The sequence below is a fragment of the Perca fluviatilis genome, chromosome 2 (genome assembly GCF_010015445.1).
Source record: "Perca fluviatilis chromosome 2, GENO_Pfluv_1.0, whole genome shotgun sequence".
Taxonomy (NCBI): domain Eukaryota; kingdom Metazoa; phylum Chordata; class Actinopteri; order Perciformes; family Percidae; genus Perca; species Perca fluviatilis.
In genome coordinates this window covers 43,625,770-43,638,886 of record NC_053113.1, presented here as the reverse complement: position 1 = coordinate 43,638,886, position 13,117 = coordinate 43,625,770, and the positions used below count along the sequence as shown (strand labels likewise).

The following is a 13,117-nucleotide window of genomic DNA, read 5'->3' as shown; positions in this document are numbered from 1 at the left end:
ATTTGTCATAAACTAGGTAAGTAACAAACGATGCTAACTGCATTAATAACCAAGCCAAACGGTGCTGTCACAACTAGTTTAGTGATTTATAAGCAACCTGTTTCCAGCAGATTGTCGCGTTACTGAGAATACAGCTGTAAGAAGATAAGATGACGTGGAAGCTAACTGACAGCTGTAGGGGAGCTAACATAAACTGTAGCTTTCTCCATGAAGCTCCCAGCTACGCTAACGTTACATCCCGACGCAGTTAGGAAACCAGAACAAACTATTGATAACATTAGCATTTTGGCTCGGTGGATGGCGATTTTAAAGTCATGTTAAAACTATTTACCGTCCTCCTTACGATTTCCAGCCGCAGCCTGTCACTCCCCCGTGTACTAACGTTACTCGCTACGTAACGTCAGGTCTGCGATGTTGTACTAACGTTACTCGGTACGTAACCTTATCTTAGACCTCACAATGCCTTGTGTTTCTCACTCCCGCTGTTATTGTTCATATGGCGTGACATGAATCATGCGGGTATAGGTCAATGCGAGAAGAGGGAGATTAGCTAACGTTAGCCAACATATTTATATAAAAAAGTCACATTCAAATAGTAATTTCAACATTCGAATAGTATGGATTTTTTAACTATTCGAATTATATTCGAATTTCGGTATTCGTTCCAACAGCCCTAGAAAGCATACAGAACTGCCTCTCCCTCACCTGGGCCAGTCAGATCATATCCAACTACTCCTGATCCCAGCATAAATCCCGGTCAGAAGAACTATACAGCCAAGTAGAAGGACTTTCAAAACCTGGCCTGACACTGCCCTATCCCAGCTCCAGGACTGCTTCCAATAAGGACATGGTTGTGTGCAATATGTTACAGAACAGAGCCCTTTGTTTATTATTATGATTTCATCTTGCTTCTATGCTGCACAATTTAGATTACAGCAGAGGCGTACAACTGAATCAGAGTTCAATGTTCCTACACTAGTTCAATTAGTATTAGTATTTTATGTCTTTGAATTGTTTTTACTTGAATACTTACATTTTAAAGAAAATAAATAAGAACTGTTTTCATTCAACATTGTGCCCATTATTATCATCAGTGATTAAGTAAATCGGACTTTTAAAAACAATTTTTTAAAAGGATATCGTCTAATTATCGTTATCGTCAAAATCGCCAAAAAAAGACATATTTATATAGATGTCCGTATCGCCCACCCCTAGTTACCACCAATCCATGCAGATAGGTTGGTGGTGTCTGAACACATTTTGAAAGGGGAAAGGTAGGTTTGCGCTTTATAAAAATCATCTGTTTGCTTTTGTTAATAATTGTTAGTTAAAATAAAAAACTTATTTGAATGATTCCTTCGTCTTTTGTAGTTGTTTTTTTTTAAAGAAAAAAAAAAAAAAAAATTGTTTTTATTTTTAGGACATACCACTCAGCCCTATTTTCAACTTTTTTAATAGTGTCTATCATTCGATATGGTAGGCATTTAAATTTCATCAAAAAGTTCAAAAATAATGTCCACATACCTGGAGAAGCCCTTGCCACAGACAGAGCAAATGTAAGGCTTGTGAACTCCACCATCATGGGAGCGGACATGGTATGTCATGCGATCCTTCCTCTTGAACCTCTGCTGGCAGATGGGACACTCAAACGGCTTCTCATCAGAGTGCGACAGCTTGTGGCGGTTGAGGTGGTACACATCTCTGAAGGCCTTACCACACATGTCGCAACCATGATTCTTTTTCACTGGTTTGGGTGGCTTCTTAGGGATGCTCTGCTGCTGTTGGTGTTGCATTGGGGTCATGATGCTGGTGCCTGTGGATGTTGACGTTGTGGCTGTAGTCAGGATACCAGCTACTGTAGTAATGTATGAAGGATTTCCGCTATTCTCACGTGGTACAGTGGATATGAGTGGCACCATTGTGGGGGCTGTTTGTGTCTTCTTAGGCCGTGAAACCATCTTAATGCCAGTATGGCAAGACTCATGCCGCCGGAGGTGGTAGCTGTCCCGGAAAGCCTTGTTGCAGTAGCCACAGATAAAGGGGGTCTTTGATTTGGGTTCCTTTTTGACCACGGCAACTGGAGGCCCTCCACCTCCTCCTCCCCCAGTTCCACTAGCCACATTGTCTTTAAGAAGTTCTGCAGCACTGACAGGGGGTTTCTGGTCCAAGGGAATGGGCAGCACCGGTTTCTGATCAGGCGGCTCCGTTCCAGAACTGAGCAAAGGCAAGAGGCTGTTTCCGGCTACTTGGTGCTGGTGATGCAGAGCCTCATTGGCCTGCTGTAATGAGAAAATAAAATGATGTTAATACACATCAGTGAACCACATACGACATAGTCATGGCCATGTGAACCATTTTATTTATTTAATGAGGCCTCCAGATGGCGCTTTTGGTTTAAAGAAAAAGGCTAAAGGAATAGCAATTCAGCGTAATTTCAACACACTGTTGAACAGAGAGCGCCATCTAGGGGGCCCAGAAAATAGTTTACAAAGCTTCATGCAGCTTTATTTGGACATTACTAATGAAAGAAAAAAGGGGAAGTGTTTCTGCTCCAGTGTAAAATATTAGCCATTAAAACAGCAGAAATAACATTTATATCTTGGTTTCATCAAACTCTTCTCTCCAAATATAAAAAAACACTGTCACTTTCAGTGTTTTCCATACATTGAGTTATTTGTGGCAATGTTTTTACTATTTAAAATGGGTAAAATCGTATTGCTCTGCTGCTCTGTAAAGTGCTGTCAGAAAGTGTCAGACACTGCTCTGTTAACATACATTAATGTTAATCACGTTGCCATATTGCTTATTACCAATGTAATGTGGCGGCACAGTTTGCTAATGTAGGAAGGGCTGTGAAATTAGTCAAATTTTTAATCGTGATTACGGCTCCTAACAATCACAAATTGTTAGGAGCAAAACATTCGGTCCGCTGCTGAAGGAGCGATTGTTGCTGCTCCTTCAGTGTTTTAAAAAATGTCATGAAGTCGTAATTCCACGACTGCAGAGCTGCTGCTCCACGAACTCCTTTGAGGGTGAGCAACTGGAACAGTGACTGGACGTCGTCACTCGCAAAGTCATGGCAACAAATTAACAGTACAGCATTTTCTCCTCAGGCAAAGTGAAAAACAGTGACGAAAGCCTCGACGGCTGATTTACCATGAAAACCCAGTGAAATGTGACAGCTACAGCCGCTTGGAAAACCGCATTATGGGCACTGAATATGATGAATTGACTGTTTATCAGACCCCAGATAAGACAAGAAGCTTATGTTATTGAACCCTGGGGTCCCTCTGCCTTTGACTCCTTGCTGCAGGAGATGTATTGCCCCCACATGCTGTATTAACGTTACGGTTTAAAAAGTTTTCCAGGTTAGTGGGACCGCTCAAAACCAACATGAAAAAAACGTAGTAATGTCCCCTCAGAATTTTGTTTTTTTTGCTAAATTGTATGTAAAATGAGTGGTGATGTTAAGTCAACGGTTTCAGGTAAAGTTATTGTTCATATTTTTGCACAATGTTTAGTAATGATTATGGTTGCAACTAATGATTATTTTGGTTGTCAACTAATCTGTTGATTATTTTTTCGCTTAGTCAACGATTATTTTTGGCAAGCCCTTGATCTCTGTTTCCTTTGGGCGGGGCTCATGTACCGGGCTCCAGTGCATGTTTTACCTCACCTGCTCAAGTCTGTACACCTGTGAATATCACCTAGTTGTCCTGTCCCTGCCTTAACATAACTTTAGTTCCCATAGAAAATTAAAATAAAATATGTTAATGAAATAATACACTAAAGTGCAAATGTAGCGCTCTAGCATCTTTGGTCCTGCGCCAACGACAAGATATTGGAATAGAACATCACTGGTCATTTCAATGACAACTTTTAAACAACGTAGTTAATATTGAAAAAATGTAACAAAGTATTATAATTGTCAATTATATCATTATTGCCTCAGCCTTTTTTTTTCTCGTCATCACCGAAATAGCAATATCTATGTAATTAGACTTCCATGGAAAGGGGGTATCTAATTATCTAACAGCCAGTGTGGGAAATATTGAGTGATGCGGGAGTAGGGATGCTCGATTATGGGAAAAAATTATAATCACGATTATTTTGGTCAATACTGAAATCATGATTATTTAACACAATTACTCATTAACATTTGGATATAATGGATAGTGTCCAGGGTATAATCGGTTAGTGTCCTTTATCTCACAGAAAGAGTCTTTGGATCAGAATAAAATCTGTTTTACTACTGTGAGTCGGTTCAGCTTTACAGATATCACACATAACGTTACACAGCTAATGAACAGTTCCACAGACATAACACAATGTGCATCTCACATCACATGTTCACTCACTATGACCACTACTACTGTCATTACTAAACATTGTGCCAAAATATCAATAATGAAACAGGTGATTTAACGTCCCTGCTCATTTACATACAGTTTAACAACAAAACTAAATGCTGAGGGAACATTACTAGGTTTTTTCATGTTGTTTTTGAGCAGTATGCTTATGCACTCCCACTAAGCTGGAAAAAGGTTTAAACAGTAAGTGAATACAGCGTGTCGGGGGAATACAACGTCTACTACAGTGAGGGGGGGAGGCAGAGGGACCGCAGGGTTAGCTAACGTTAGCTGTTCCCAGACAACTGAGTTGGTTGTGCCTTTTCTTGCTCACCAAACGCTGCTGCCATCTTTACTCCCACTGAGTTTTTAAATTCCGGCGGATGATATGCACACGACTTGCCTCCCTGACTGGCTTCGGGAGAGGCGGATGTGCGCATGCGCGTGTCATTCAGAACACAAGACAAAATAAGAGTGTTCTTGCAAAACAGAACATGGCATAATTGTTTTTTCTCGATAATACTATTTTGGTGATCGTTGGGAGCCAAAATCGAAATCGAAATTCAATTAATTGCACAGCCCTATGCGGGAGCCAGAGACAGATGAGCTCACGACACTCACACATGTACTATTTGTTTTTAAGATTTATATATTTAGCAGCCTATATGGATTTTTTTTTTTTTTCCAAAGAAGCGGTCTCCTCTCTTCGCGTCTCTAACATAACCTCTCTCACCCCAAGTGAGGGAGCGATACCGTGGCAAATGTTGCGGCCGATTTTGTGACGAAACGTAATACTACAGCATTGCCGAGGTCTATCAACACAGCTCGGCCGACCGGAAGTGCAAGCGGGTGTTAAGACCGTAAACAAAGAGAAGAGGGCTAACGTTAACCACTCATAAATGTATGACTGCGACATGATTTTCACGGAAACACGGTAACAGCGCTGTGCAACAGCATCTGTTGTGCATACATGAGTGTAGATGACGTTACCTACCCACGCAGTAACTAATCACTCAAGGACACTCTCCCATACACTGACCAACTCTCCGCCTTTTCAACATAAAATTAATAAGTCATAAAATTTGTGCGAGTAGTTTTAAGAATTACTCGCACAGTCTCAAAAAATGGTTGCAATCATTGTGCGACCACAGTCAGAGTCACAGTAGTAAAACAATCCGATCCAAAGACTTTCTGTGAGAGGACATTGTAAGATGTATGATGCGTTTTAGAAACGATTGCAAATGATCCCCCCGTCTGATAAACCATTAAAATTCAGTGTTCACAATGCTATTTTCCACGATTGCAAAGGGAGTTTATTCATTGACTTTTTTCTAAACATTTAGCAGTGCTCTTTCCAGCATTGGATGTAAAATCCTTGTAGGCGAACATCTCTTTTCATTTTCCAAATGTGAACATATAGTAGGGTTCCCGCGAATTAGGGCTGGGCGATATGGTTGAAAACTGTATCACGATATACGTTTTTCATATCAGTCGATATCGATAATTATTGATATTTTTATGACCTATTTAAAATAAGGACCAGGAGAAAAATATATTAAATTTAAACATTTTTATTTTAAACTTAACCCTGCTCTGATTATAATCCCCTCAGTTATAAAAGCAGAAATGTCAACACAACCATGGAAAACACTCAAATAATTAAAATGTAAACAGGTCTAAAATCACAATGAACACTTAACAATTATCTCTTAACATTAAGGTGCAAAATTATAATAATAAGAATAAGTAAGAAATGCTTAATAAAGTGTCATAAAATAGTGCAAAGTATTAGCTAAAAATAAGAAACCTGAGAGGGAACTATTTTCTGCAGGTTTAGTGCTAGGTTGGTAACCTGGCTTCTGGACAGTGCTCAGCATGTCTGCCTTCGTTATTTCTTTGTAGCGTTTAGTAAGGCGCTGATGCAGAGTACCTCTCCATGGCGGTCTGCTGCTTGTGCCGTGTTACATGCAGATGTTGTTGGACGTTGATGGCGAATACGGCTGTGCTCGAAAGTGTGAGCGCGGCTAAAGTGGTAAAACAAGTTTATGGTATTACCAGTGTTGGTGGGGACGATGGTCTGACGACATTTGTCTGGCTACGGTCAGACTTATAAAATCCCCAAAACTGCCATACTGACTTTGTTTTATCAACAATTTCCTCGCTCGCCGCGGCACTCACTTTCCACTCCATGCCGGCTCTGTTATTGAAGAACACGAGACAGCGATGTGGCGCAACCAAACATGATACTGTTACATGATTGGCTGTTAGAGTGTCACTCCCTACGTTGCTAGGTTGCCAGAGAGTGAGGGCCTGTGTTCATGCAACCAAACTTGATTCACAACCTCTGGTTTCTTCTGATGAAGAAAAACAAGTTATCGAACGTTTTATCGACCGCATTTTCTATTGATATTGATTATGTGTCTATCACGATACATATCGTTATCGTTTTATCGCCCAGCCCTACCGCGAATCATGCACTACAGTTGCATATATCAATATAAATTCCTTTGTTACGAGAGTAGTGAAAGTTAGAGCGAGAATGCAGCATTAAGTGACTGAGAAGCGTACGTGTGGCTGTGAGGAAAAAGCGCAAGAGAAAAAAAAAATAAAATAAAAAAAAAAGAGATCCAAAGACGATGTAAAGTGAGTTAACAGTTAGTGTTTCCCACACAGACTATTGTGTGGTGGTGCGCCTCACTATCAACACCGGCCGCCGCACATTGCGTTTAGTTATTAATTTTTGTTCTTAAACGCTATTTAAAACGTTATTCTGCATTAGATTCGTTAGGCATTGAAGTAGGAGAGGAGGACAGCATCCAACAGCATGTCCTCAGTTTTTGATACTTGATTGTTACAAAAATAAGTTACACACTCCCTCCCCCCCCCCCCGGGTGACACGGGGCGACCCCCGCCACAAATTGCTTTGTAATCTGTGGGAAACACTGCAGTTAACAATAAACAAGAAGCTTCACAAGACATGGTGGCTTCATCTTTTGTTAATACTGTCAGTGAAGTAAAGGGTGTTACCCCCAAAAGAACATCAGCCCTGGATGGAACATCTCCCCAACTGCTTCCTGGCTGTTCTTGGAGGCCGAAACAGAAAAAGTGTAACATCTTATATAAATCTTTTTATAACCTATTTTGTCAGAAACTTCATCCAACGTCTGAGTCCTTTTTCATGAATGCTCAAGTCCAATTTTATATATCCTCGAGTCTGAGTCCAAGTCAAGTCACGAGTCCAGACAACAGAGACTTGAGTAGGACTTGAGTCCGAGTCCAGAGGCCTGTACTACAAAGCCGGATTTGCCGTTAACGAGGTAACTTCAGGTTCAACCCAGGGTTTTCTGTACCATGACGGTGGATAGCTAACTTTCTTCTCGGTTCTTGAATGTGCAGTAGCGACCGGAGCCTCTCCCAGTTTAACAGACTGTTATGTTACCTGGCTAGCTAGCTAGGCTAGCAGCTATAATGTTACCCAGCATGCCGTTGGGCGGTGTAGCTACATTTGTAAATGTAAAATTATTAGTGTTAGAAACTGTTTAAGTCACAAATTGTTATATGCTATGGTAGTTAATCCTAGTTACTACCTTGAGTGAGAAGGGTAAAAAAGGGGTCCCAGTGATGCAACTAGGGCTGCAGCTATTGATTCTTTTTGTAATCGATTAATCTAGCACTTTATCGATCGGATATTTTTTTTTTTGCGTTTTTAAACAACCCAAACTAGGGAAAAAAGCAATATTTTCGGAAAAAGCAACATTTGTATTGCCTACATTGTTTACAATATCATCTCTCAAAAAACTAAACATATTAAGTGCATTTAAGTGCCATATTACATTGTTTTTAAAGATTTTTTTTTCAAATGATATCAACCTCAAACTAAGGCATACATTAAACATACACAAACATTAAGTTGTGCAACTTAACTTTCAGAACTACAAGTTTCAACCTGAGACTGATCTGTATATACAGTAGGCCTATATGTAAATATTAGTTATACTCAACCTATTTTCATTTATATATTTGATTATAATGTCACACAGCTCTGTTACACTTATGCTATTAGATCGTTGATCAGCTGTTTCTCCAGAGAGAGAGAGAGAGAGAGAGAGAGAGAGAGAGAGAGAGAGAGAGAGAGATGCGCAACAATCAGCTGTTTTTCCGAAGGGATAGTCAACGCGTCGGCTCATCAGATCGTGGTCACTACTACGTATTTTCTTGTCTTTGTTTTTGGTAGTTGTTGCGTTTGTTGTAGTTTCATCGTCCATACGGCTCTGTGATTTACTTTAGTCGGTCCTCTTCGTGGAATGGATGATTAAGTTAGACGTCGTACTATTATCGTGGTAAGATAGTTTGATTTTGCAGTAGACACACCGTACAGAGTTTTAGTTTTAATTACGTTTGAACTGATTCCAAATTTTGGACACTTTCTGTCGTTTTCTCCAGCCCCTCGCTATTTACACTCTGGCATGTGTCGCCAGCAGCAGACTGAGCCGCGTCTGTGCGACAGTAATAGTGCTCCGTGTGGAAACACCGTCCGTCAGCGATACATTGGTTACATTGATTTAACGAAGCTTCGAGGTCATTTTGCGTCGAGGATTTTTTGTAATCGAATTATTCGAGGAATCGTTTCAGCCCTAGCTGCGACGGAGAAAAAAAAAAGAAGAAAAAAAAAAGAACTAACTTTCAATATCGGGGCAGATAACCTATCCTAATATCGGATCGGTGCACCCCTAGTTGTTACGTTTCATTGAGCATTTTTAAGTGGGTATATAGAAATCCTGGAGCTTACTATCATGTAGACTACACCACTGGAAGTGATATTGATAGGCGTTGTGATTTACGCAAAACAGCGTCGGCTTTTTTGTCAGCTTTCCTTCCTGCATTTTGCCTGTAAAACCGTGTCTGTGTTCTTCTTATTTATGTAGAATTATAGTTTGCTCTTCTTATGTAAAATATGCGGCTCTGGTAGATGTTTGCAATTGGTCGTGGTGCGCAAACACCGCCTCTTTTATGTGAACGCGCGCGTCGCTGGATTGGGAAACCCAGAGTTGACTGAACTAGTTGATAACCACCGTCGTGACACAGGTTATGTGGGACCGCGGTTGTTAGGGTTAGTGAAGCTGGATAACTGAAAGAAATCCAGGACATGTTTATCTTGCTTCGTAGTACAGGCCTCAGGACTTGAGTACTCCATCACTGGCCCAACTAAACTTCGAGATGGGAATGCAGGGCCAGCGATTGAACCAGCGACCTTGCGACTGGTAGACGACTGCTCTACCACCTGAGCAATAGCCTCCCCCATCAAACATCAATATGCTCCTTGGGTAATTCCACATCAACCTTTCTGAAGGGCTGCGAGTTAGTCCTGATTTATGGTTTTGTGTTGAATGTGCGCTATAGGTACGTCTGTAGGTATGCCGTGTATATTTCCTGCACAGAGTATTTTTGGCGCACTCCAAAGAGGTTTTAGCCAGCGGCAAAGGGAAATCACGAGCGCGTCAAAGCGTCTGATTTTCAGCCGCTAGCCTCCCTCTCACACACAGACAATATATTTTACACATGCGGCTGGCGCTGATTTGACTGGATCTGAACGCTCCGCTGTGAAATTAGCGCTAATGGGATCTTCGCTTGCAGAGTCAGGCTGTACCGGACTCTCCCGGTGATCATGCTGCTCTGGGGACCACGGCGCAGCGAGAAGCTGCTGCTGACGGGCGCAGAGATGTCAGTCTTCCGTCGGAGATCTGACTGCTGTCTGTTCACATAACAGTGCGAGTTAAGTTAAACTGTATTCCACAAGGTTAAACTTTACAATTAATCCGCAGTTCACATGTATGCTGACCATAGGGGCGGTCCGTTACTGCACTGTATATTCATAGTTTTCACATGGAACGTGTTTGTGAACAAATCAGCTCAGCTTTTACCACACTGGAGCCTAAAATATCATAAAATATGCAATGTGCCAGTCTGCAGCGTTCTGAAACCTGCTAGTGTACACCAATGTGACTAGATGAGAGGGTGCAGTGTTTCCTCCCACAATGGCAAATTTTCTTCTGCCATGGTAACAGAAATAGGGTAGACGCACAATGCGGTTGCCGACATAATGCACCTGGCTGAAACGATTCCTCGAGTAACTTGAGTAATTCGATTACTAAAAATCCTCTGTCCTACGATTGTCTCCGTCATGCTGCCAGGCCCTGTACCCATACATCCACGCCCTGTACCGGGGTTAGCTACTGTTTTGGGGGAACAGGGCTTTGCGTTCTCCTTTACCTTGCTATGGTAAGCTAGGTTAGCCTCCTTGTGTGCGCTTCTCAAATGTACTTTCAAATTGGGGGGATTTTTCCCTTTAATTAATTGTCCACATATTATGCCACCTTCCACTGCAAGGCACTTGCTTTTATCTGACACAGTCACAATCAAATAGGACTCTTCCGCTTTCTTGACTTTCAGTACCACCATGATGCCAGGCGAGGGGCACGGACTATGTTGTGTTCAATTTGACATGGAATGTCGGAATTTCTGGGTTCCCAGTTGGAAACTATATACGTCTATGGCATAGACTGTATAAAACAGGTCTATGGTCGGAAATGTCAACTTTGAAAGATATAACGTTATTTGCTCTGTGAAAGACATTGACAAGTTTTGGTTATTTCGTTAACGATTATCTCACACACACACACACACACACACACACACACACACACACACACACACACACACACACACACACACACAATGATGTTATTAGGCCTAGGCCCAATTTGTTAGGATTGACATTGATGAAAATATGATGGCATATACTCACTGACCACAATATTAGGAATACCAGTTATACCATAAAATAGTATTGTTTTATTAACTCTATACAAAAATATTGAATAAAAGGTAATAAAATACAGTGCCAATGATATGTGAGTTGAAAAGCCACTTTGTGACCTTCAAATACAAATGAATTACTTCTCATTTACATTATTTTATATTTATATTATACTAAGCAAAATTGTGCCCTGATGACTATATTGTATGTGATGTCATCATTACTATCATGACACAACTGAAAATATGCGTCATGGTGTGTGAATAGAGGTGGTTGCTGTTCAGACAGATCTGCCCCCGCTGCTTCAGTAATATATATATATATATATATATATATATATATATATATATACACATATATACATATATACATATATATATATACACAGTGCCTTGCGAAAGTATTCGGCCCCTTGAACGTTTCGACCTTTTGCCACATTTCAGGCCTCAAACATAAAGATATAAAACTGTAATTTTTGTGAAGAATCAACAACAAGTGGGTCCCAATTATGAAGTGGAACGAAATTCATTGGCTATTTCAAACTTTTTAACAAATAAAAACTGAAAAAGTGGGTGCAAAATTATTCAGCCCCTTTACTTTCAGTGCAGCAAATCTCTCCAGAAGTTCAGTGAGGATCTCTGAATGATCCAATGTTGACCTAAATGACAAATGATGATAAATAGAATCCAGCTGTGTGTAATCAAGTCTCCGTATAAATGCACCTGCTCTGTGATAGTCTCAGAGGTCCGTGTAAAGCGCAGAGAGCATCATGAAGAACAAGGAACACACCAGGCAGGTCCGAGATACTGTTGTGGGAGAAGTTTAAAGCCGGATTGGATACAAAAAGATTTCCCAAGCTTTAAACATCCCAAGGAGCACTGTGCGCGATAATATTGAAATGGAAGGAGTATCAGACCACTACAAATCTACGAAGACCCGGCCGTCCCTCTAAACATTCAGCTCATACAAGGAGAAGACTGATCAGAGATGCAGCCAAGAGGCCCATGATCACTCTGGATGAACTGCAGAGATCTACAGCTGAGGTGGGAGACTCTGTCCATAGGACAACAATCAGTCGTATACTGCACAAATCTGGCCTTTATGGAAGAGTGGCAAGAAGAAAGCCATTTCTTAAAGATATCCATAAAAGTGTCGTTTAAAGTTTGCCAAAAGCCACCTGGGAGACACACCAAACATGTGGAAGAAGGTGCTGTGGTCAGATGAAACCAAAATCGAACTTTTGGCAACAATGCAAAACGTTATGTTTGGCGTAAAAAGCAACACAGCTCATCACCCTGAACACACCATCCCCACTGTCAAACATGGTGGTGGCAGCATCTGTTTTGGGCCTGCTTTTCTTCAGCAGGGACAGGGAAGATGGTTAAAATTGATGGGAAGATGGATGGAGCCAAATACAGGACCATTCTGGAAGAAAACCTGATGGAGTCTGCAAAAGACCTGAGACTGGGCGGAGATTTGTCTTCCAACAAGACAATGATCCAAAACATAAAGCAAAATCTACAATGGAATGGTTCACAAATAAACATATCCAGGTGTTAGCATGGCCAAGTCAAAGTCCAGACCTGAATCCAATCGAGAATCTGTGAAAGGAACTGAAAACTGCTGTTCACGCGCTCTCCATCCAACCTCACTGAGCTCGAGCTGTTTTGCAAGGAGGAATGGGCAAAAATGTCAGTCTCTCGATGTGCAAAACTGATAAAGACATACCCCAGCGACTTACAGCTGTAATCGCAGCAGCAAAGGTGGCGCTTACAAAGTATTAACTTAAGGGGGCTGAATAATTTTGCCGCCCAATATTTCAGTTTTTATTTGTTTAAAAGGTTTGAAATATCCAATAAATTTCGTTCCACTTCATGTTTGTGTCCCACTTGTTGTTGATTCTTCACAAAAAATTACAGTTTTATATCTTTATGTTTGAGGCCTGAAATGT

General features: G+C 40.9%; 1 protein-coding gene across 3 annotated transcripts in view; it reads right to left on the bottom strand.

The window, feature by feature from the left end:
• Positions 1-13,117, bottom strand: part of LOC120545596 (vascular endothelial zinc finger 1-like) — a 53,547-nt gene that overhangs the window by 24,743 nt on the left and 15,687 nt on the right. For all 3 annotated transcript variants that reach the window (XM_039780101.1, XM_039780108.1, XM_039780117.1), the window contains exon 2: positions 1,525-2,279. In XM_039780101.1, the coding sequence (XP_039636035.1) occupies positions 1,525-2,279 (755 nt within the window). The remainder of the gene's footprint in view (positions 1-1,524; positions 2,280-13,117) is intronic.